Source organism: Mesocricetus auratus, unplaced genomic scaffold (assembly GCF_017639785.1).
Source record: "Mesocricetus auratus isolate SY011 unplaced genomic scaffold, BCM_Maur_2.0 Super-Scaffold_4256, whole genome shotgun sequence".
Lineage (NCBI taxonomy): Eukaryota > Metazoa > Chordata > Mammalia > Rodentia > Cricetidae > Mesocricetus > Mesocricetus auratus.
In genome coordinates, this window is record NW_024429182.1 from 117,000,280 (window position 1) to 117,025,102 (window position 24,823).

Sequence of the window (24,823 nt, forward strand, 5' to 3'; positions counted from 1 at the left end):
GGGTCAGGAAGGAATGCCTTCGCGGAGAGGAAGCTGCCCCACTGGAGGAGGCTGCCTCCAGGAATGCGCGCCCCGTCCCTCTCTAGGGCATCCTCTCGAAGGCCGACTTCCGGCAGATGGAGGAAGACCTTACCTGTAGACCATCCTGAAACTCTGGAGTTGGCAGAGATGGAGTGGGTGCTGGCATTGTGGGCTGTGACATTTCCTTGGATCCCTGAGCAAACTCACCACCTGTCCCTGGAATCTCAGAAGCTACATGCCTCTGGGATAGCAGCAAACCCTCATTACTGAAGATCTCTCGAACCCCAGTTACTTTAATTTTTAATTTTAATTTTTGAAACATACTCCCCTGTAGCCTAGGCTGGCTTTGCATTCACTGTGTAGCCAGGGATGATGCTGAATTCCTGATTGGCCTGTCTTCACCTCCCAAATGCTGGGATTATAGTCATGTACCATCACTCACGGTTATTTGTTTTTTAATTTTAGAATAAGGGAATCTACCCCCCCCCACCAAAACAAAATCTCAAGTAGGCAAAAGTCTCAGTGAATGGAACACTTGGAGCCATGCCTGGTAACCTGAGTTCAAGTCCCAGAATCCACATGGTAAAAAGAGAACTGACGTTTGCAAGCTGTCCTCTGACATTACACTGTGTGCTATAGTGCACATGCATGAACATGTGCATACACACGCACACACACACACACATGCATACACACACTCCAAATAAATAATAAAAATAAAATTAAGATGAACATAATTGCCGGGCGTTGGTGGCGCAGGCCTTTAATCCCAGCACTCAGGAGACAGAGGCAGGCGGATCTCTTTAAGTTTGAGACCAGCCTGGTCTACAAGAGCTAGTTCCAGGACAGCCTCCAAAGCCACAGAGAAACCTTGCCTCAAACCCCTTCTCCCCCAAAAAGAAAATCCATCAAACATAAACAACCATTATTTTGAATGGAATATGTGCATGGATACTTTTCATTCTTTAAAAAATTTTCCTCCTGCTTCCTGATATCTATCTGGTCCATGTATGAGTCCTGGTTGGGAGTCCTCACCAGGCCAACCCTCTAACTTCAGTCCTCAAAACAGAAGTGGTACATTGTCTTTCTAGGACAGTTCAGCAGCCACTGTTAATGAACATGTCAGTGAGAAATTCTCCGATCAATATCCATGCTGGCAGCTCCCAGAAAACCTGCTTCTGACATTCGAATCCTCAGAGATTACCTCTCTGCTTCTCCATGAGGTACAGAAGGCAAAGATCTAAGTGCAATCCGTGTGTGACCATGCCCAAGCAGACAGTAGCTACCCCATGGCAGAGCAGGGAAACCGGTGGGAGGCTCCTGAGCCATGCCCAGGATTCACACTAGTCACGCCATGTTCTACCACCGCTCTGTAGAGGACGTTCCCTCGCAGTAAGACAACAATGAGGACAGTTTGCAGGGGTCTTCAGGGATCTGTGCTTAAGGAGTTAGGCATCTGATGCACCTCTGGAAGGAACCACAGAGCCCTTGACTGAACTGCACCCAGCAGGTAGGAAGTTTAACCCCTTTCTGGAAGTAGAGATTTTTAGGTGTCTGGGGAAATCGCCTACGCTGGGAGAGAGCAGGAATCACTGTGTGGAAAGCCACACTGCTAAGTCTAACACGGAAGTGGACCTAACAATCATAGGAACACCTTTAAGGATTCTTTGCTTTAAATGGCTAGCAAGCTGCTGTCCCCTCCACTCTGTCCTAAGCAGTGGGAAACCAACATGTGACATCCTAGGTCCCCAATTGTCAATCCAGTTGGCTCTGATCAGTCCAGAATAGATGCACTTGGACAAACAAGTAAGGGAGAAACCCCAAGATAAACGGACGGATGCAGGGAACTTGTGTATTGACTATTGGGATATCACATTGAATAACCAGAGTCAGTGTGTGCTGCTGTTTAGAAAGGGGTCAGAGTAAAAGCCTAGGCATGAGCTGTCAAGGTGTCAAGGAAAGGCACTTGCCAGCAAGGCTGGTGATCCGAGTCTATGATTTCTCCTTTGAGGAAATTCATAGGCATGCAATGATTGAAGCGAGGAGATGTTTTTTAAAGTTTTTGATATCAAAACAGGCAAATGATCCTTCAGCTAGCTTTACCACTGCTCATTGCCATGAATAAAATATACATGGAGTCCATCCCCCCACCCCCACCCCGCATCTTCATCAACTATGAGCTCTATGAGTTTTAAAATCCTTCCAAAAAATCCAATTTCTCTGATGTTTTAATTTACATTGCTCTGATTATAACTGAGATGGTGTATTAAAATGTTTTCATAGTTTAAAAAATTAACTAGTTTTTAATGAAAGAGTAATTCATGCACATGGCAAAATATCAAACAGCATAAAAAACCTATTCTATGAAACACGAATCTTCTTCCTGCCCTGGAGCCTAAGTCCACCCCCTCCCACCCCTCTACCCCACCCTCACCCCTGGGCAGTCACCATCTCCAGTATCTTGCTTCTTTTTCCAGAACAATCACACACTAAAGAAATGCATGTGTGGTGTTTGTGTGTATGAAGAGGCTCACGTACGTGTATGCATGTGTGTGGAGGCCAAAGGACAGCTTCAAGTGTCATTCTCAGAAACACTGTCCACTGCCATGTAGATCAACCTCAGTGTTGTGGAATCTTCAACTATACAAAGATGTGTTGCATTTGTTTATGTTGTGGATTATTTGTTTAATTATGTAAAGATGTGTTGTTCTTTTGCCTTGACTGCCTAAGGCACCCGATAGGTCTAACCAAAAATTGAATGGCCAACATCGAGGGAGGAGTTGTAGGTAGAGCTTCCAGGCAGGGGGAATAAGTAGGAGAAAGAAAAGGAGATGCCAGGGAGACGCCAGGTGCCAGTCAGACACAGAGGAATCAGCAAAGTAGGACACACAGAATGGAAGAAAGGTAAAAGCCTCAGACAAAGCACAGATGAATAGTAACAGGTTAGATTAAGTTCAAGAGAGCTAGTGGGACAAGTCTAAGCTAAGATTGAGCAATCATAATTAGTAATAAGTCTCTGTGTCTTTATTTGGGAGCTGGTTGGTGACCCAAAGAAAGTTCCAACTCCACTTCAGGTTTAGAAAGAGACCCTCAGAAAGATGGAAAGTGATTAAGGAAAGACACCCAACATTGATCTCTGGCTTTTTAGTTTGTTTGTTTTGTTTTCTTCCTGGAACACAATATGTAGACCAGGTTGATTAGGAATTTACAGAGATTTGCCTGCCTCTGCCTTCCGAGTGCTGGGATTAAAGGCGTTTTCCATTCATCTCATCTCAACCTCTGGGTTTTACACACACACACACACACACACACACACACACACACACACACACTGACAACTATACAGGATACACACACCCAACACCTCTCCTACATAAATTTTATTTAAAGTTTAAAGTTCTCTCTCTCTCTGTGTGTGTGTGTGTGTGTGTGTGCGTGTGTGTGCTTGTGAATGCAGGCGTCCAAGGTGGTTACAAGACAGCCCCAGATCCTGGAGCTAGAGTTACAGGCAGCTGGATGATGGAAACCAAACATGGGTTCTCGGCAGGAGCCAATGGACTCCTAACCTCTGAACCATCTCTCCAGCCCCTCAAGTCTTTGAAGTGATTTCTGTATCTGATTTGCCGTCCTCTCCAGCCCCTGCTTTCCCACCACACCCCTCAGCACTCCATGCTCTTTCCCCTCTAATAAGTGGTTCGTGGCCCCTGAACTCACAGCAACCCCTGGGGAAGTCCTTCCCTTCCTCTTGAAGTAAGCATCCTGCCTTAACCCACCCGACATCTTAGGGTCACAGTTCTTGCTTGAGTTTCCTCTGTAGCACTTACTGCTGTCTGAAATGATCGATCTCATTGCCCATCTCCTGTCAGTTTTATCTTTGTGTGAGTCTTACCTGTTTGGGTCACTTCTGTACCCCCAGGACCCAGGACAGCTCCCTACAGAGCTGATGCCCCACCACCAATAACTGAATAATGAGTGAACCTTGGGTCCACTGTCTTTTTTTTCTGTTTTAATTTAATACATGAAATACTTTACTAGTGTGAATACATACTCATACATATAACACATGCCCTGCTTATTTCCTCCTCTTTCCTCTCCTTTTTTTTTTTTATTTCACACAGGATCCTTTTATTGCTATTTTATGTGTATGGGTGTTTTTCCTGCGTGTGTGCCCACAGAGGGCAGAAGAGCGGCATTGGACGCCCCAGAACTGGACTTGGAGACGGTTGTGAGCTGCCATGTGGGTGGTGTGAATTAAACATAGGTTCCTCTGGGAGAATCGTCACTGTTCTTAGCTGCTGGGCAGATCATCTCTCCAGTTCACAGGATCACAATCGGCATGGACTGAAACTCACTTTGTAGCTCAGGCTGGCTTTGAATGTGTGTTCTTCCTGCCTTGGCCTCCCAGTTGCTAGGGCTACAAGCATGCACCACCAGGCCCAGCCTTTTCTTTTGTTTTCGGTCTCTCTAAGTAGCACGGGCTTCCCTGGAACTCACTGGGTAGCCTGGCTAGCTCTGACCTCACAGTCATCCTTCTTCCCTAACCCGTGCGGTGCTGAGACGGCAGGCGTGCATCACAAGGCTCCACAGACTCCTTTTCGTTGTTGTTCTGTGATATGTTTAGCCAGTCTCCGGTGGATGGGCACCAAGGTTGTATTTAGCATTTTGCTATTTCTAACAATGCTCACATACATATGATCTCCTACACGACTATTTCTGTCCCTGGAAATGAAAGACTTGATGAGTCAAATAGCATATGTGTTTACATTTTAACAAACATTACTGAGTAGCCCTTCAAAAAGACAGATCAATTCAAACGTGCATTTTCACCTAGAAAGGTACAGGAGTGACTGTTTATTTTTGCTGTAACCAAACCTGTGTCAGCAAGTCATTTGATCTTTACCAAACTGGGGGAGAACTGGTGAAACCTGAAACCTGACTTCACAGTCAAGAAGAGCAAATGTAAATAGTTTACAAAACGTCTTAGAAGTTGCTCAATCTAACTGGGTGCAGTGTACACCTGTTATCCCAGTATTCAGAAGGCTGGAACAGAAGGATCATGAGTTCGAGGGCAATTTGAACTTTATAAAGAGACATTGTCTTTTAAAAAAAGAGGGAGAAGCTCTAGGTGTGGTGGCATACATTAATCTCAGAGCTCGGGAAGCAGAGGCAGGTGGGCCTGAGAGTTCAAGACCAGCCTGGTTTACATAGTGAGTTCCAGGCTAGGCTAGGGGTACATAGTGAGATCCCATCTTAAAAAGAAAAATAAAAGTGACAACTGAGAATGTAGCTCGGTTGACGGTATTGTTGAGCATATATGAAGTCCTGGGTTCAATCCTCAGTATCTCATAAACCAGGCTTTATGATACAGGTCTGTAACCCCCAGAACTTTCCAAGTAGAGACAGAAATATCAGAAATTTAAGGTCATCTTCAGCTACATAATGAATTTGAAACCCATATGGGATACCTGGGACCTTGCCTATGAAAGAAAGATATTCAGCTTCATTCATAGCTGGCAGTGGAGAGACAGTAGACATCAGCACTCAATGTGCAAGCAGGAGGGTCTGAGTTCAAATCCAAAGCACCCATGTAAAAACATCCATGTAAAAAATCTGGGTATGGCCGGGCAGCGGTGGCACATGCCTTTAATCCCAGCACTCGGGAGGCAGAGGCAGGCGGATATCTGTGAGTTTGAGGCTAGGCTGGACTGACAGCCTCCAGAATAATACAGAGAAACCCTGTCTCGTAAAAAGAAATTTGGGTATGGCAGTGTGTGCCTCTGTGTGTGTGTGTGTGTGTGTGTGTGTGAGAGAGAGAGAGAGAGAGAGAGAGAGAGAGAGAGAGAGAGAGAGAGAGAGAGAGAGAGAGATCACCAGGGCTCACTTGCTGGGCACCAATCTAGCTCCAGGTTTAGTGAGAGACTGTTTTAAGGGAATAAGGCAGAGAAAATGATAGGGCAGAACTCTTGATGTCATCTGGCCTCCTACACAGGGATATGCACAAGAGTATACAATGGTGTTCAGGGACACACACACACACACACACACACACTTAAAAAATAAAGTCATTTGTTGCTGTTTAGAAAAGCCATTCCATATTTAAGTTACTAGACTCTCCCCCAGTACATATGCTTTCTTCTAAAAAAATTTTTTTTTTTTTTTGGTTTTTTGAGACAGGGTTTCTCTGTGGCTTTGGAGGCTGTCCTGGAACTCGCTTGGTAGTCCAGGCTGGCCTCGAACTCACAGAGATCCGCCTGCCTCTGCCTCCCGAGTGCTGGGATTAAAGGCGTGCACCACCAACGCCCGGCCCTTCTAAAATTTTTATAGTTCTTTTACATTTTTTTCTTTTTCTTTTTGTTTTGTTTTGAGACAGGGTTTCTCTGTATTGTTTTGGAGGCTGTTCTGGAACTTGCTCTGTAGACTAGGCTGGCCTCAAACTCACAGAGATCCACCTGCCTCTACCTCCTGAGTGCTGGGATTAAAGGCGTGCGCCACCAACACCGGGCTCATTTTTTTCTTTTTTAAAAAAGACTTATTTATTCGTTTTACATATAATAAGTGCTCTATCTGCATGTACACCTTTATGCCAGAAGAGGGCATCAGATCCCACTATAGGTGGTTGTGAGGGCAGCCAGTACTCTTAACCACTTAGTCCTCTCTCCAGCCCCTACAGTTTTTTCTTTAAGGGAGCTCATTGTCCAATACTCATTGGGCTGACTGATGAAAGATTAGGTCAAACTCCATTTGCTGGTTGGCTTCTATCAGCCCTCAGTGATATGGCTGTCATAATGGCTGTCACTGCAGATTTCCTATAACAGCATTTGATGTGGTCTTTTGAAATTGTGAGTTATCCTTTACTACAGAGCACAGTTATCAGGTCAAGTGTCCATTGATACCTTGGACCCAGGACTAATATACCTGTTGCTTTTTACATGAGGTGGTGGCCTGCCCCAGCCTCTGCTCCAGACAATGGATTCTATCTGAAAACCGACTTGCTCTGGAAATGCACAAAAGGCTTTAACTTTCCTTTAAACCAAAGTTGGGACTGGAGAGATGCTCATTGGTTAGGAGTACACGCCGTTCTTGTAGAGGACCAGGGGTTGGTTCCCAGCACCCACATCAGGCAACTCACAAGCTGTCACTCCAGTTCCAAGGGATCTGACACCCTCTTCTGGCCTCTGCTGGCCCTGCACACATGTGCACAAACCTTCTCACAGTGTGCATACACACTCATAATTAAAAACTAAAATACTTTGAAGAATGGTTTTATTTATGTGCATGTATTAGTGCTCATGAGTGAGTGTGAGGGGAGTGTGCGTGTGGGCACCATCAGAGGACACAAGTCTATCAGATCCTGTGGAGCCAGAGTCACAGACAGTCGTGAGCCACCTTATATGGGTGCTGAGAACCGAACTCTGGTCCTCTAGAATAGCAGCAGGGTCTCAACTGCTTAGCCGTCTGCCAGCCCCACCCATAACTTCTTGTTTTAGTGGCATCAGTCTTTTACTCCCTTGGCTATAAAGATTTTGGTTGTTTTGATATTCTGATGTGTGGTATCTCATGTGTCCCAGGTTGGCTTTGAACTTGTAGTCTTTAACGGACGCTGTAACAATACGCGACACACAATTACTGAAAGTAAAGCTAAGTATTTAATGTAGAAATTACTCACAAGATACCAAACCCAGAGGAGCCAAGCAGTTTTCAGCTGTCGGACGGGAAGCCGAACTCCAGGAAAAGAGACCGAGACTTCCTGTGTGCTGTCTTTTATACCTTCCCCCGTAACGCTCCCTAGCCATGCCCAGTGCTAGTGACGTAGTTCCGCCTACGTACGTATACGTCTTTACGTCCAGCCGTATACGTCTTTAGTCCTGCCTAAAGTGGGTGTGGTTAGCGGTGTGGTAAACCACCCTTTTATTACCTCATTTGTATGCGCCTCTAATAAGTCACATGTTTAATGGCGGCATCAGACTTCCTCCTACAGAACCCACTACATAGCTGAGGAGGAGTTTTGACTCTTGATCCTCTTGCCTTTGCCTCCCAAGTGCTGGGATCATAGGAGTATACATGAGTATACTTGGATGGCTCTGTGTAAAACAAAAACAGAGTCTCACTGTGTATCCCTGGCTATGTAGACCAGGCTGGCCTCAAACTCATAGAGATCTTCCTGCCTTCTGCCTCCCAAGGGCAGGGATTAGAAGTGTGTGTGTGTGTGTGTGTGTGTGTGTGTGTGTGTGTAGGTCAAAGGACAATTTGGGGGTAGTTTTCCCCCATTCGTTCATTTTGTTGGTTCCAGGGATTGAACTCAAGATGGTCAGGCTTAGTGGCAAGAGCTTTGACCCACTGAGCCATTTTGATGGCCATTTTGGCTTTTTTTGAAATAGGATCCCACTCTGTAGCCTAGTAGGCTAACATCAGATCTCCTACATAATAAGAGCTGGCTTTGACCTCCTCACCCTTCTGCCTCACCTCCTGAGTGCTGAGATTGCAAATGTGTGCCACCATGTTCAACAGTAGATAAACACACCCCAAATCTAACATCGCTGCCATGGCAGTCCATCCATCTTCACTCTGATAAGATCATAAAGCTAGCCACTGTCCCTAACTGCTTATAGCTACTGCTACCAGTAATTCCATCTACCTAGCCTAGCAGATATGGGCTCTACCAGGGCTTGGCATCCTGGTCCAGATGCCTCATTCCATCAGTCTCAAAGGGCATCTCAAAGATATTGGACCTGTCTTATGTCCTCTGGACCTCCCTGAACAAGCTGGGTAGGGGAGATACCTCAGATCGTACTGTAGCAGCCTCTGCTACGTCATAGTCACTTTCTCAAGGGGGAGTCAGAGTGGCTCTGAAAGTTCACACTGACGTCTTCCTGCACAGGGATTTGGGGCTCGGCCCTTCATCACGGTCTCGAGTGATCCAGCAAGGCTGCTCCCTTGGCAGCTTTGTGGCCCTTGTGACTGGATGCTGACCCGACTCTCACCATTGGCTGTTAGCTACTCTGAGAAAGACATTTCTCCTTCTTTCTCTACCCCACCCCCCAAGGTTCAGCATTGATAATAAACGCTAGCTTCTGAGCTGTAGGTGCAGCTCGGGCGGAAGAGAGCTGGTAGAGCATGCACCAAGCCCCGGGCTTCGTCCTCAGTATCACATAAACCTGGAGTGTGGGCTTAAACCCCAGAACTAGGGGGCGGAAGCTTCAAAAGTTCGTGGTCATCCCCAGCTACACTTAGTTTGAAACCAGCATGGGCTACTCGAGAGACCACGACTCAGAAAACAAAACAGAAGAAAAAGCTGGCTTACTTTGTTCCATCATGCCAATCAAATGGCATGGTACCTGTTCCCAGCCCAGTTTTACCTTCCATCTGAGCCTCACACCAATGAACACGTTTTCATTTCTTGTTTTAAGATGTATCCCTGGCTGGAGTGGCACTCACCATTGTTTTGCAGGCTGATCTTGAGCTCAGGGCAATCCTCCTGCCTCAGCCTCCTAAATGCTGGGATTACTGGTTGTGGGGTAGCACACTTGGCCTTTAGTTGCTATTATTATTTTAGAGACAATATTGTGAAGCAATTTCCTCTGAATTCAAACATTCCCTCTGGAGCAAGGCTTCTAACACTCAAGAAGCTAATGAAATTTACAAGGCTCGGGAAGTCGGGAATGTTGCAGGTTTCCAAGCCTCCTTTGCAAGCTTCTATAAGCAGTAAGCAATTGCTAAGGGAGAGGAGACTGTCTGTTGGAGCTGACTGCAGGCTAGGCAGGGCACCCCGGGGGGGGGGGGGGACCGGTGTCACCCATGCTGGAGTGGGCTTTCCAGAGATGTAGCTACTCTGAACCATCCATGCTCCTATAAGTAACCTCTCACCCACACTCCTGTGCACAATTCCAATAAACCCACTGATTAATCAAGTCAGTCTTGAGTGCAGTTGGTCTGACCTTGGTGTGTCTCTGCAGGAAAAAGTTGTTCAGTACAGGGTCTCATCATATTGCCCAGACTCACTTCAAGCTTCTGGGCTCAACAAATCCTCCTGCCTACCTTAGTCACTGTTGTATGGCTGTGAAGAGACATCACGGCCATGACACTCTTATAAAAGAAAGCATTTACTCGGGGCTGGTTTACAGTTGAGAGGTTTAGTCCATTACTGTCATGGTGGGAGCCTGGCAGCACACAGGTAGACGGAGTAGCTGAGGGCTCTAATCTGGATCCACAGGTTCCAGGAAGAGAGTGAACGATTCGGCCCAGTTTGAGCTTCTGAAACCTCAAAGCCTACTCCCGGTGACACGCTTCCTCCATAAAGGTCACACCTATGCCAACAAGGTCACATGTCCTAATCCTTTCAAAAATGCTGCTCCTTATGAGTTTAATGGGGGCCCTTTTCACTCAGACCACCACACTGCCTGAGCCTTAGACATTTTGAAGCCACATCATGCTGAGGGTTATCACCACCCGCTCACCACCAGGACCAGTGTCCCTGATGCCATCAGAGAATGAACAGTCAGTTTTACAATCCTCTTCTGAGAGTTGGCTTTCCAGGGACTCTCTCGGAAGAATCATCTCAAGGGAACAGTAGGATACAATGCGGTAAGCAGAGAGCATGGCGTTGTTTCTTTGTCAGTTGGTCACTGTGGAGAACAGGACAGGCCTGGAGGCATGTGAGGTGGGGACATGGAATCCACACTAAGTGATGTCTGATCCGAGGGCGTGTCATAGATTTTCTTTGCCGAGCAGGCTCCCTCCATTTACATTTATTGATGGGCTGTTGATGGATGGGCCTGGCCCTCCTTCTGGCATCTTATTTCATGTTATGCACGCTGCCTCTCCCGAGTGCTTCCTTTGTTTTCTCTGTTTTGCTCCGTGGTGTGCATGTGTGTTTTCTCCAGGCTATTTCACTGCATTGGCGGCAATTTAGTATGCTATTTCTTCTGGAACCACCAGACTTTCCTCGGTATGAGATGTGTCAGATATGCTAAGTTGTCACCCGATGCATGAGTGCGCTCCTGTGTGTTTTACTGTCTTGCTCCAAACAGGGATCTTGACAAAGTCTATTTTCTTCAGGGGATGGGGAAGAGATTGGTGTGCTTGTAATTACGTGCATTGCTTTAGGAAAAAAAAACATTCCTGAGAGAATTTCGATTTTTGACTAGAGTTAATGATAAACAAATCTATCATTTACAATTTCACCTGCCTGCTGACTGGAAGAAATCTCTACATATTAGCTTCTAGGTCTTTTTTTTAATATTAAAAAAAGATTTATTTTTATGCTCACACATATGTCTGTGCACCATATGCTTGTTCAGTACCCATAGAGGCCAGAAGAGGGCGTCATATCCCCTGGAACTGAAATTAGAACCAGTTGTGAGCTTTCCGATGGGTGCCGGGAATCAAACCTGGGTGCTCTGGATGAACAGTCAGCACTCTTAACCACTGAGCCATCTCTTCAGTTCCTGTTGTTTCTTTAAGTAGGGTCTCATCCTGCAGCCCAGGCTATCCAGGAACTCACTGTGTAGTTAAGGCTGACTTTGAACTGCAGTAACCCTCTTGCCTCAGCTTCCTAAGTCTGGAGTCAGGCACGCTCCACCATGCCCTCGTCACCTCCTGGCTTGTGACTTACGTTGTTCATGTCAGTTGCACACAGCGTCTCAGTGCCAGCATTGTAGAACATGTCTCTACTGTGACCTTTCTCTGCTCCTTTCCACCTCTGCTTGGCTCCTTGGTGTCATGTGCTTTGTGTCCTGCACCAGATAAGTAGGGGATCCATGTTCAAGATGACTGATGGCAACTCTATCAGAAGAATAAATGACAGGCCACCTGTGTCCGTTCCACTAACCCTCACGGCATCTGTCTCACTTGGTTTCACTCCCTCATCACTGACATGGATCAGAGGAGAATCCCCGGTTAAAAAGAAAAAAGTAGTGGCCTTCACTGATGGTAGCAGAATTGCCTTATCTATAAAAGTTTTTACAAGCTGGGGGGCGATGGTGGCGCACGCCTTTAATCCCAGCACTCAGGAGGAAGAGGCAGGCAGATCTCTATGTGTTCCAGGATGGTCAATGCTACATAGTGAGATGCTGTCTCAAAAAACAAAAAACAAAAAACAAAAACAGAAACCACCACCAACAAAAATAAACAACCCCACACCACCAAGTATATGACTAGTGGCCAAGGAAGTGAATTTAAATGTGCTGATATTCTTTTTTAAATTCTTATTATTATTTTCGGGGTTTTGAGACAGAGTCTTACCCTGTAGCCCTGCCAGCCCGGTACCTGAAGTAAGACCCAGGCTGAACTAAATTCCTCTGTACCCTAAGGCATTGGGGTTACAGGCATGAACCACTATGCTCAGCAAAGTGATGTCACTTAGAGTTTAATATCTATGATATTAAATAGCTTGGTGGTTGAACACTTGTCTGGTATGCACAAACACCCTGGGTTCTGTTTTCAGCGCTGCTAAAAGAAAATTTAAATAGCTCCATGTAGCTGCCTCAGAGGGCAGTACAAATTTAGAGCCACAGTGAAGGGACAAAGGCCCAGGAAGGGGAAGAAAGAGAAGGGAGACCCATTGGTGCCTCTGCGCTGCCCAGAACTTTTGAGAGACAGAAGGGCAGTCCTCCCCAGAGGATCTTTGTCTCTCCTTCCGGGAGATATGAAGAGCCACCTGACAGGCCAGACATGGGGTGGGGCTGACCAATGGCAGGCACCATGCTGAGGGCCCATCATATTTTTAGGGATCCTTAGAACTGTTTTCCTAGAGCTGGGAGTGTGACTCAGTTGGACCAGACCAGTGACCTAATGTGCATGAAGCTCTGGATTGAACCCCCAGTGCTGAACAATCCAGGTGTGGTGACGGCTCACATCTGCGATCCTAGCAATTGCCAGGTATTGTGGGGAGAAAGGAGTTTGAAGTCATCCTAGGCTACACAGTGAGTTCAAGGCCAGCCTGGGATATATAAAATGAAGTCTTAAAAAAAAAAAAAAGGCTGGCCTGGCTTGGCCGTGGTGGCGCATGCCTTTAACCCCAGCACTGGGGAGGCAGAAGCAGGCAGATCCCTGTGAGTTTAAGACCAGCCTGGTCTACAAGAGCTAGTTCCAAGACAGCCAGAGCTACACAGAGAAACCCTGTCTTAAAAAAAAAAAATAAGATTTAGGCTGGGCAGTGGTGGCGCAGGCCTTTAATCCCAGCACTGAGGAGGCAGAAGCAGGCAGATTCCTGTGAGTTTGAGACCAGCCTGGTCTACAAGAGCGAGTTCCAGGACAGCCTCCAAAGTCACAGAGAAACCCTGTCTCGAAAAACAAAAAAAAACAAAAACACAAAAAAAAAAATCTGTAATTTGTTAAATGAGAAAGGGCCCTTAAAAACACAGTGGCTGGTTTCTTCTGCTCCAAGCTGGGGCCTCCCTGGCTGTATTTACATGATAACTGAAGTCTTCGCTATTCATCAAGGATACTTCTCTTTGCAACAGATGGAAACCACTACAGAAAAACAACCAATTAAAATAGAGAGTGGCGGAGCACAGTCCCAGTGCACACAGCTACAAAACACCCCTGCATGTAAGGCTCTGGGAACAGAGGAAGAGGGCCAGGGAAACTGTAAGATCCAAAAGGCCAGGGAGTTTGTTGTAAGACTGTGTCCCCCTCCCTAGTAATGTCAGAACTCACACCCATTAATTCTCACTAACATGACTGCGTAAACGTGAACCAAACATGGACCATACCAACAGGCAAACCTAAGTGGTTGAGAAAAAGTCCAGGAGACCTCAACCCTACACAAAAAAGCACTATAGGAAACAGGCATGCTGGGAGTGGGCAGTCTTCAGCAGGGCAGAGATCACCAACTGGTTTTCCAAACCAAATGGTCCGTCCTGAAAACACACATAGGAACAATATACATACTGAGCAGGTTATATTAGGAATATATGTGTATACACTTACTTGCATACAATAATAATCAATGAAAAAAGGTCGTGAATTTTAAAGAGAGCAAGAAGGAAGGGAATATAGCAGGGCTTGAAGGGAAGAAAAGGAAGAGAGAAATGTAATCATAATCTTAAAAAGTAAAACTTTTTTTTTTTTTCGAGACAGGGTTTCTCTGTGGCTTTGGAGGCTGTCCTGGAACTAGCTCTTGTAGACCAGGCTGGTCTCGAACTCACAGAGATCTGCCTGCCTCTGCCTCCCAAGTGCTGGGATTAAAGGCATGCGCCACCAACGCCCTGCCTAAAAATAAAACTTTTTAAAAATTATTTTTACTGAAAATTTTGTTGACATTACACACACACACACCACACACACACACACACACACACACACACACACACACACACACACACAGAGTGGCTGAGACCCCTGTGTGGTCATACAGTGTGGGAGAGAGAGCTTCTTCCAATACTGACATCTCATCCGGTTTCTCCGGTATCAGCCAGGCCACTTCTCCATTGTCCACCCCCCCCCTCCACCCCACCCTATCCTCCCAACCTCCCGGCGGGCGCACCTGGCATCCCAGAATGTGGGGCCACCTGCTCCAGGGTTTGGCACAATGGAGCCAAAAAGACAAGCCCGCTTCCCAATGACTTCCAGGTCAGAGGAGACTCCTGGGTGCGCGCTTAGAATAAAAGGCTTGCAGACACCCTTGAGCAGAGGACACACTGGGACTAGAGAAGCGATCCATCAGAATCTGGGAGGCGTGGGAGGGAAAGACTAGGAACCGGTGAGTTCCAGCTTTGCAAACCATCGGACACTTTCATTTTGCTGAGGAAGAAGTGAGGGCTCAGAAAGGTTGAGGAACTTGCCGCGCTCACACGGCAGAGATTTCAGGTTTGCCTTGCAGCAGATCTGACTCCCATCCGTACTCCTTCACGCATCCCCGGAACTCCCTCAGGTCGCTGCGGGGCCGCGGGAAGGTCCGAAAGGGCAGCGTCTGTACGCACCACTCTGTGGTTCCTCACGGCTGCTCCCTTTTCTCCCTTCCTGCTCCCTGGGAAAAAATCCTCCTAGACTCGATCCCAAGAAAGATCTACAATTCCTGAGCCTCAGCTGTCGCTTTGTATACTGGTGAATTTTGTTTGAGACAGGGTCTCTGTAGAGTACAGTTCGGTCTCGAACTCTCGATCTTTCTTAGACTACAAGGACGTGAAGGACAGTAGTCATTCGGAAAGCCCGGTTGCAACTGCACGTGGTCTGGAGGTCCGGAATGCGGCTCGGCTCCTTTAAGTCCAGCCTGGGAACGCCCCGGCAGGCCGCACGGTTCCGGGATCTGCAGGCTGGGAAAGCCTTCCCTGCAACGACCTCCTGGCTCCTGTCCCCGAGGTGCCCCGCCCCGCGCTCCCGCTGCTTCCTGGAGCTGCTGGGCCTCGGCGCGGGGAAAATGAGCCGCATCTACCACGACAGCGTCCTCCGCAACAAGGCGGTGCAGAGCGTGCGACTGCCGGGGACCTGGGACCCCGCGGCCCACCAGGGGTAGGCTGTGCTCCGCCCACTCCGGCTGCTGGCCAGGCGTGAGCTGTGCTTACCCACACTGCTAGCCAGGGGTGGGCTGGGAGCATCCCTGGGCCTGAGCTCCAGGCCTCTGTCGAACTCAGAATCTGATTCCTGTTCAGAGATTGATCTGGGGCGGAAGGGGGCGTTGGAGGCGAGAGAAAAAAACTGGCCACGTCTGGTTTCCAGGCCGCTCTTCCCAGTGTCCCTGAGCACCACACACCGGGAAAGACAGATATGTACTTGAAATTCCCGCTGTCCACACTCATACCACCGGAGGGACTCCATCCAGACTCCCAAATGGAACTCCAGAGGCGGTGCCCCGGTTCCCACCCCAGGGATCTGAACTCCAGTAGTTTGTCATGATGTGGCATCAGTGTGCGGTGTGGCGGGAACAACGGTGGAGGGGTGGGAGCGTTAGGAGGTACAGGCCTTGTGCAGGGTAATAAGCGGGATGGGCAATTCCATTTACAGTCAGAAACACCCAGTTACTCTGTGAAAGAAGCCAGTCCCGGAAAGCCAGATATCGTGTCTCTAGGAAGTGGAATCGAGAGCCCAGCTCATAAGGTTTTCAGTGAAGCGGTTCTGAGGATCGAATGTGTGCATAATTGGATTGTGGGAGTCATTACGATGTGTGTACATATCAAGCTTTCTCGTTAAATGCCTTCAGTATAGGCTGCCTTTGTCAGATGTTTTCAGAAAGAATTAGAGAGGAGAAAATATATAAGGCAAGGAGTCTTGGCCCAATGTTCTTCCAGTGTCTGCTAAGACCCACCCTTTCCTCCTGTGGATGCTTCCAAAGACAGCCCAGGTCCCAGGTTCTGCTTTTGTGAATGCTATCATCTGCACGTGGTAAAGGGCAACTCTGATCACTCTGTGTGGTACCCCGTGATCTTAGCTAATCCCCCCAAACTTCTGAGTCTCTCATCTTCTAGCTGTATGGTGACAACAGCCATTTCTCTGGCTGTAGAACATGTAGACATGAATGGGAACAGGAACATGAAAGTCTTTAAAGTAGGGGAAATGTCTCACCAGTGAAGAGGGCTTGACACTCTTCAGAGGACCCACGTTCACTTTCCAGCACCCTCACCAGGGGCTCAACACTGCCTGCAAGTCAAGCTCTGAGGGTTTGACTCCCTCTCCTGAACACCACAGGTGCCAGTACACACATGCTAAATTTGCACAGACACACACACTCACACACAAAACCACCCCCCCATCAAAACAAACAACAACAAAATACCCAGGCATGATGTCTCACAACCTTAATCCCAGCACTTGGAAGGCAGAAGCAGGTTGATCTCTGTGATTTCAAAGCAGGCCCCCTCAGAGACAGGTGAATGGGGTCTGGGGTGAGGGTGAGACTTGCTTCTGTTTTAATGCAAATTCTCACCCAGGCCACTAAACCTTAGTGTGGCTTCCTGAGGACTGACAGAACCGGCCTTCCTCCCTCCCTTCCTTCTCACCCCCAGGGGAAATGGCGTCTTGCTGGAGGGAGAGCTGGTGGATGTATCGAGGCACAGCATCTCGGATGCCCATGGCAGGAAGGTGAGGCTGCATCCTGGGTGGTACTCACCCACTAACATCCCGTTGTGCTGGGTTAAGACATGGGATCTAGGCCAGTCCTGAGGAGCTCGTGGAACATATTGTCACAGCCTAGCAGGGTCCTTTAGTGTCGCAGACAGGAAGGACTACATGGTTCGTGCAGGGAGAGCCTCTGCTACAACCAAAAGAACAGACCAGGCCCCGAAGCCAAGCTAGCCTGAATACAGTCTATACGCTGACATCTGGGCCTGCAGCTCTTGTGTGGATGGCCTTCTGTCTTTGCTTGGCAGGCTCCTCCGGTTGTGTTTACAGCCCACACACCAGGTGTCCATGACCACTCCTAGGGTCATCCTGTGCCAGCCCGTGTCTCCTTCCTGAGCATTAGCTCTGTACCTCGGCCGTCCCTCAGATAGTCCCTTCTGGATTTGCTGAGCACACTGTCTCCTTGGTCCTTGGTCTCAAAACCTCAGGCTAGCATCAATGTAGGGTCTTCTCAAGATGGGTGGAGGCCAGGTTATACACTCAGCCTATGCTCTTTTTTTGGGGGGGGGGTTAGGGTTTCCCTATAGCCCTGGCTGTCCTAGAACTCAATCTGTAGACCAGGCTAGCCTTGAACTCAGAGATCCACCTGCCTCTGCTGGGATTAAAGGTGTGAGCCACCATGCTGGGCTTCAGTCTATGCTTTTGTATTCCGTGCACTCCAGACAGCAGTCTGTCACTGGCTCACCGTTTTCATGCCCAGAGATCTTGCCACACTCTGCTCCTTAGCTTGCAGGTCAGTAGGTGGGCACATCCATCTGAAGCCCCGCCCCCCAGCCTGCCCAGGAGAGCTGCCCCGTGTGGCGCTGACCTGCCTCAGCTGGCCCAGCACAGGCAGGTGTTCACACAGACCCTTTCCAAACGTGCCTCTTCTGCCCTTATCCCTGATGACACACAGGGCAGTAGCCCTGGCAGCCACTGGCCTTTGAGCCCGTCTCCTCCCTGCTCCTCATCTTTCTCCTCCTCCGCAGGCAGGCAGTGCCCATGCAGCCTCGTTCCTACCCGATGTTCCTTTTCTCTCCCATCCTCTTCCTCTCTCCATGGCCACCCTCCACAGGGCCCTTAGCTATTCCTCTTAAATCTTATTCCCGATTTCCTACCATCTGGTGGCCCTCAGTTAATCCTTACTTAACTCATTTCCAGAAAGACATCTCTGGCGTATTGTTGCTGCCCCCAAACCTTCCAGGGTTCCTTCTTACTTACCAAAGAAGATCCAAATTTCCAATGGCAATTTGAGGACCATCCAAAACCCATCTCAGCTGCTCCCGGCCTGGACTACCAAGGGGCGTCTCAATGGTCCTCCCTGCTCAGATGGGCACATGGCCTCTTGACTGGCTCAGGCTTTTGTTGTTTTTTGGGGGGGGCACGATAGGGTCTTATCCAAAAAATAGTCCAGGCTCCTCTTGAACTCGCTGCATGGCAGAGGATGACCTTGAGTTCCTGATCTTCCTGCCTCTTCCCCCACAGTGCTAGGATCACAGGTGTGTGCCGCCGTACCAGGTTTATGCCGCACCGGAGTTCAAACACAGGGCTTGGTATGCGCCAGACAAGCGCCTGACATCCTCAGGCCTGTGTCAGCTTTGGTGCTCTTTCTACGCCCTTGTCCCACGCCTGCCTGTCGCGCTGCTCTTTGCGAACTCACCTTTCGTGATTGTCCCAAAAGGACCATGTGCTTCTTCCCTCTTGGGCACTGTTCCTGTGCCTGTTTTGATGAGGTGACCTGGTCAGTATCTTCTCAGCCATTTCTTGCTTTGCCTTCTCCTTCATGGTGTCACTGGTTCCCTTAATGTCCCTGAAAGGGAGCATCGTGCTGCTCCCACGTGATAGGGGAAACTGAGGCATGGGAGGGGTGGGGTGATTTGCCCCAGTACTGAGTCTGGGGGCAGCAGAGTGACTGCCCCCCCCTTAGGTCCTCAGTGTCTTTTTTTTTTTTTTTTTTTTTTTTTTTTTTTTTGGTTTTTCGAGACAGGGTTTCTCTGTGGCCTTGGAGGCTGTCCTGGAGTCCTGGAACTAGCTCTTATAGACCAGGCTGGTCTCGAACTCACAAAGATCTGCCTGCCTCTACCTCCCGAGTGCTGGGATTAAAGGCGTGTGCCACCAACGCCCGGCTCCTCAGTGTCCTTTCTATGTTGGCAACATCCCTCCTGCCTTGTGGCATTTGGGTTATGGTTTTGGTCATTGGTTGTGTGGAAACCTTGGAGGCCTTGTGTTGCCCTGCCATGGCTTGTGTGGCACGAAATGCGGACAGGAACTCTAGAGTATAGGGTTAGTGTAGGATAATGGGACTCTGAGACGGAGGGCGAGGTGGGCAGAGGCTGCAGGGAGAGCCTGGGCTGTATGTGTGTGTGTGTGTGTGTGTGTGTGTGTGTGTGTGTGTGTGTGTGTGTGTGTGTGTGTGTGTGTACACGTGTGTGCTCAAACTGGGGTGGTGAATGAGGTAGTCTCCTCACTCCTTCTTTGCTTCACCCAGGAGCGCTACTATGTCCTGTATATCCGGCCCAGTTGTATCCACCGCCGTAAGTTTGACCCCAAGGGAAATGAAATCGAGCCCAACTTCAGTGCCACCAGGAAGGTGAACACAGGCTTCCTCATGTCATCTTACAGTAGGTATCCTGGGTGCTTCCTCCCCAAGAGGCCATTAGACTGTTCTGCTTGTCTCCCGAGACCCTTGATGACCCCCTCCCGTTCCCCCCCAGGAAGTGGCTTCTCAGCACAAGAGGCTTTGATGATGTTTCCAGCTTGAGCTTCCCCCTGTTGGATTCCTTCCTGCCTGCCCCCCCCCCCATTTACTCAGAGAACCCTCAGTGTCCCACCTTAGTCCCAGGAGCCAGGCTGGTATTCCCAACGGCTTCCATTGGGAAGTCTGGCAGGATTTACCACAGACTTGGCTTTGGGCTCTATCCTTGTGTGTGGAGACCAGGTCAGGTCCCAGCAGCCTCTGATCTCCTGTCCAGATGTTCGCTGTTGGCTCTCGATCTCCTTGTATTTGTTACTTTTAGTATGAATGACTTTTCTTGTTGCTGTGACAAAATGCCCCGACAGAGGCAGCATCAAAGGAGAAGGGTTTGTTTTGGCCCACACAGCAGGGAAGTGCTGGCAGCAGAACTGTAGGACAAGCCATGGAGACCCTGCTGGGGGCCGGAGTAACCATGCCTCTGCACCTTACAGACAGCTACTGCCCTGTGAGCCCCATCACCTGCAGGGTTAGACCTTGGATTCCTTGCTGAGCTGCTGAGCTCTGCCAGGGCCAACCTGGAGTAGGCCAGCAGAGGCTGTGGGGACCACAAGCTGTCTGCTGGTTCTAGAACCCAAAGGAACCCTGCCTGGCCACAGAGTCTCAGTTGGAAGGCAGACCTGTACTGTAAGTGTTTGAAGGCTGCCTCCTCTCTGTCTTGGTTTTTCTCATCTCTGAGATGGGAATACCAAAACCACAGACCCTTGCCCCTTGCTGAGGGCTGGCTCCAGGCCAGACACTGTGCTAAACGCTCTACTTCCCCCCCCCTCATCTGTACTGCATGTCAGCATTGTCAGATTGGCACCATTTTTATACCCATTCTTAGGGACAAAGAGAAAGCTCATTTGCCCAAATTTCAGCAGAATCCAGATTTGCTCTGGGTAGCCTGGCTCCAGCATCCAGGTCATAAAACCTCCACCGTGGAATTGAATGCCGAGCCCTGGCAGGAGGGATGCCCTCAGCGAACGCTTCCTCTCCAGGCACACTAACACTGCTGCACCGTATGCTCTACAGAGACAGAAGCCAAGGGGGACACTGACAGGCTCACACCGGAGGGGCTGAAACGCCTGGTAGACAAGCCAGAGCTGCTGGAGCTGACAGAGAGCCTCACCCCAGACCAGACAGTGGCATTCTGGATGCCTGAGTCAGAGATGGAGGTCATGGAACTTGAGCTAGGGACTGGAGTGCGGTTAAAAACTCGGGGTGATGGCCCCTTCATAGGTGAGCAGTGTGATTCATTTTGCCTGTTCCTACAGGGCAGTGGTTCTCAACCTTCCTAATGCCATGACCCCTTAATACAGTTCCTCATGGCGTGGTGACCCCAACCATAAAATTATTTGCTGCTTCATAACTATAATTTTGCTGTTATGATAATTATGTAAATATCTGGTATGAAGGATATCTTATATGCAGCCCCAAAGGACTGAGAGCCATAGGTTAAGAGCCACTGCTGGGGAAGCTCCTGGCCTCCCTTCAGAGGCTCCTCATCTCTGTGGCTTAGAGCTCTGGGAGAAGGCCAGGTCTGGCCTTCCAGAGGGATGTGACCTGTGATATCGAGCTTTACTCCTAAGTCTGTGGCCAAGCGCCCTGGGGCCATTAGCCTGGGCACACCATATCCCAGGATCCCATCCAATTCCTTGCTTCCTATGGCTGGCCCTTGCTTTCTAGTGCTTTGGGGGTCCCACCAAGAACCTTAGTAGCCACACCAGAAAACAGAGCCAACCCAGACTTAGAGGACTCCACCACAATGGATTGCCTTAGCCCGGCTAGTCCACTACAGGAAGAGAGGCCATTCAACTTCTGTTCTTTCAGATTCCTTAGCCAAACTGGAGCTGGGGACAGTGACCAAGTGTAATTTTGCTGGTGATGGAAAGACAGGAGCATCCTGGACAGACAACATCATGGCCCAGAAGTCTTCAGAGAGGGCCACAGTGGAGATCCGAGAGCAAGGAGATGGGGCAGAGGATGAGGAATGGGTACGACAAGGGGGCAGCTTTGCACCTGGACCTGCTATTGCATCTCTTGGTGGGAGTTATGTACATGCAGGACATGGCTAAGTAGAGTAAATTGAAGGCAAGATAAATTCTGTGTAATTCCTGAGACTGTGTTAGTATCAGGGAAATTCCCTCATGGAATTATCAGAGGGTGGCAACCTGAAACATTTCTTGCTGGAGGAACCGAACACAGAGCCCCAGAGATTTATAAAAGCAAGGAAGGGAAGGAAAGATCATAGGAAGAGCTAGGGACTGTCATTAAGTTTCCAAGTGTTTCTCCTGAAGTGATACATTAGTCATGGAGAGGTCTTTGAGCAACCAAATGTTTTTTTTCCTCCTTAGTGTGAACTCCAAAGCCTGAAAAGAGGCTGAATACTAATCTGGTTTTACTAATGTTCCCTGTGCTACCCTACTTCCTTTATATGTAGTTATCTGAAATGTATTTCACATGAACTGATACCAAAAGCCTCCTAATAGAACATTTAGAGCAAAGAAGTCACAGAAAGATTAGGTATTCACCTCTGAGAGGACAAGGACTTTGGCCAACGAAGGGCAGGGCAGGGCAGGGCAGGGCAGGGCAGGGCATGTAGAAGGTCTGGGCTCCCTTCTGTGTCAGTAAAGCTGGCAGATGGTGGATTTGCTGGGTGGGCTCTGGAATCTGCTCTGTGAGGCCAAGGCAGTGAGTGACTGAGGATCCCGTGGATACCACAGGATCAGACTTGTCTGAAGATTGCCAGGAGACTTTTATGAAATATGTTCTACTTACACCTCTTGACTTGACCACGTTGTGTGTCTCTAGGATGACTGAGGTACCTCTTCCCCCTACCAGCATCTGAGATGGCGTCGTTGAGAAGAGGCCATACCGACTTCCACCCTGAAGAGATCAGTCTGTCAAGATGAATACCATTTAACACATTCTGCTGAGATCAAATCTAAGACCTCAAGACTCTCTGAGGGAGCCGGGCGTTGGTGGCACACGCCTTTAATCCCAGCACTTGGGAGGCAGAGGCAGGCGGATCTCTGTGAGTTCGAGGCCAGCCTGATCTACAAAGCGAGCTCCAGGACAGCCTCCAAAGTCACAGAGAAACCCTGTCTTGAAAAAAAAAAAGACTCAGAGAGGGTCTCCAGGCAGTGGCTTTTGTATGTGTGTCCCTCTTTGGATGCAAGGCTTGCTCTCCTAGGTGGTGGACATGTACTGGATGAGTTCCCCAAGGTACTTAGTCCTGATGCACTAAGTTAAGGAATGTCCCTGTGTAGGACAGAGGGGGGCGTGGGTGGGCTCTTCCGGTTCTCCCTGTTTTCTCCTTTCTTTCCTTTCTGTCCCATGCCAGACTTCTTGTGCCTCTGTTCTCCTGATGTAACCCGCCCTTCCCCACCCTACACCCAAGGTCCCACTTCTACATTTCTGTTCTGCTCCTCGTCTCCATGGGGTTTCTTGCCTTAGACCTCTGTCTTAGGGTTCTTACCGCTCCGATGAAACACCGTGACCAAAAGCAAGATGGGGAAGTCCTTAGAGTTCCATCTCAACAGTTCATCGTCAGAAGCAGTGAGGGCAGGAACCTGGACCTGAATGCTGGGATTAAAGGTGTGCACCACCAAGGCAGGCTTTCAGCCTGCAAGGCAGGGATTACTGAGTCTCCTTCCTGTGCCAAATGCAGTGCCAGATGCTTTCTGTGACCATGACCGGCACTAACAATACTAAGTTTTTCCTATGCTAGTAAGTACTTGGAGTATTCTGTCACTGTGCCCCTATGATGTATACATGATTAATAACCCCCTTTTTTTTGGTACATGCCTCGTCAGCTGTGCAGCCTGGGTCCGAGAACGTGCAGAGGGTGTCGGGGATTGACAACACAGAGACTCGTTCAACGATGTAAAGAAAACTTTAAGTAGGCCCCAAAAAGGCTCAAGAAAACTTCCCAAGAGAGGCTCCCTCCAGAGAAGCTTCTGCTCTCTCCTCTACCCTGGCTGGTTCTGCTCTGACACCAAAAACTGATCTGGGTGGGTAAGAAGAGGTGGTTAGTCTTTGGACAAGGTCGAGGTCAAGGCGGTTCCCGTGGGCAGGCCCTTTCCAGGAGCTTATTGCCCTGGGCACTGTATTGTTTTTAGTAAACATTGTCTTACAGCTGCCTACTCCCAGGCCGATGGGGAAGTGGGTCTCTTCTCAAGGTCTGGTGTCCCCACAATTCACCCCTTTTTATTTTCAAATGAGGCACTCCTAGCTTAGGTCAAGTAGGGTTACCCTCCCTTGCCCGTCTTCGGGGGACCTTGAACCCTTGTCTTAGGTGGGAGGGGTCTTCCCCACAGGTTGCCCGTCAATGGAATAACCTCATCCTTAAATCATCTGTAACCAACCTTCATGGCTATTGCCATGGGCTAAGCTAAGCAATACTTGGTTACAGATCTCTTGCCTCTGGAACAAGGCATGTTTGAGCTTGGCATAAAGCCAGAATGCCTACCGCCACTGCCACCATTTCCAGGACCCCCATTGACATAGCGCCTCTCCATCACCGTACCCATCACCAGATCTGGGCCATAACATTCTACCAGCCTTCGTCTATTACAAGGGTAACCCGCACGTGATTTACATTCTGTTACAAGGGTAACCCGCATATGATTTACATTTACAATTTGATGGTCAAAACAGTGATAAAGTTTACAATCCTTCTAAGATCTGCTCAGGAAAGCATTTAGAAAGTGCACTTGCATAGATACATTAGGTACAATCATTGATGTTACACATGTAGCATTATAAAAAACATGAACAAGATGTTTGTTGCACTTTCCACAGAACACCAATTTGTTCCTGTGGTGATGCAGTTTGTTGATTTAACGTCCGTAGCCTCAGCTGAATGTGACTTGAGCCAAAGTCTCCTTTTTGTCTCATTAGGACAAGTTGCATTTTTCCAGAAAAATACACTGGCATAGGCGCGATTCCAGAAACAGGAACCACCAAGTCTGATATTTCAAGTGACCATGTCCTGTTCAAATACTGAAAAGAGGCTTTTGCCGCTCATCACAG

The 24,823-nt window shown here is 48.7% G+C and overlaps 1 protein-coding gene across 1 annotated transcript; it reads left to right on the forward strand.

The window, feature by feature from the left end:
• Positions 1-15,190: 15,190 nt before the first annotated feature.
• On the forward strand, positions 15,191-23,591 carry Arpin (actin related protein 2/3 complex inhibitor). The gene is made up of 6 exons (XM_013118965.3): positions 15,191-15,471; positions 16,962-17,037; positions 19,544-19,676; positions 20,822-21,028; positions 21,620-21,783; positions 22,601-23,591. Exons 1-6 carry the CDS (start codon positions 15,206-15,208, stop codon positions 22,607-22,609), a joined length of 855 nt encoding a protein of 284 aa, XP_012974419.2. The 5' UTR covers positions 15,191-15,205; the 3' UTR covers positions 22,610-23,591.
• Positions 23,592-24,823: the final 1,232 nt, after the last annotated feature.

What these genes read in the sequence shown, in the direction of transcription:
- Arpin (XM_013118965.3), top strand. Translation starts at nt 15,206, where the DNA reads ATGCGGCTCGGCTCCTTTAAGTCCAGCCTGGGAACGCCCCGGCAGGCC. An exon ending in CGGATGCCCATGGCAGGAAG is followed by an intron (nt 17,038 to 19,543) that starts GTGAGGCTGCAT and finishes TGCTTCACCCAG; the next exon opens with GAGCGCTACTATGTCCTGTA. An exon ending in CTTCCTCATGTCATCTTACA is followed by an intron (nt 19,677 to 20,821) that starts GTAGGTATCCTG and finishes TATGCTCTACAG; the next exon opens with AGACAGAAGCCAAGGGGGAC.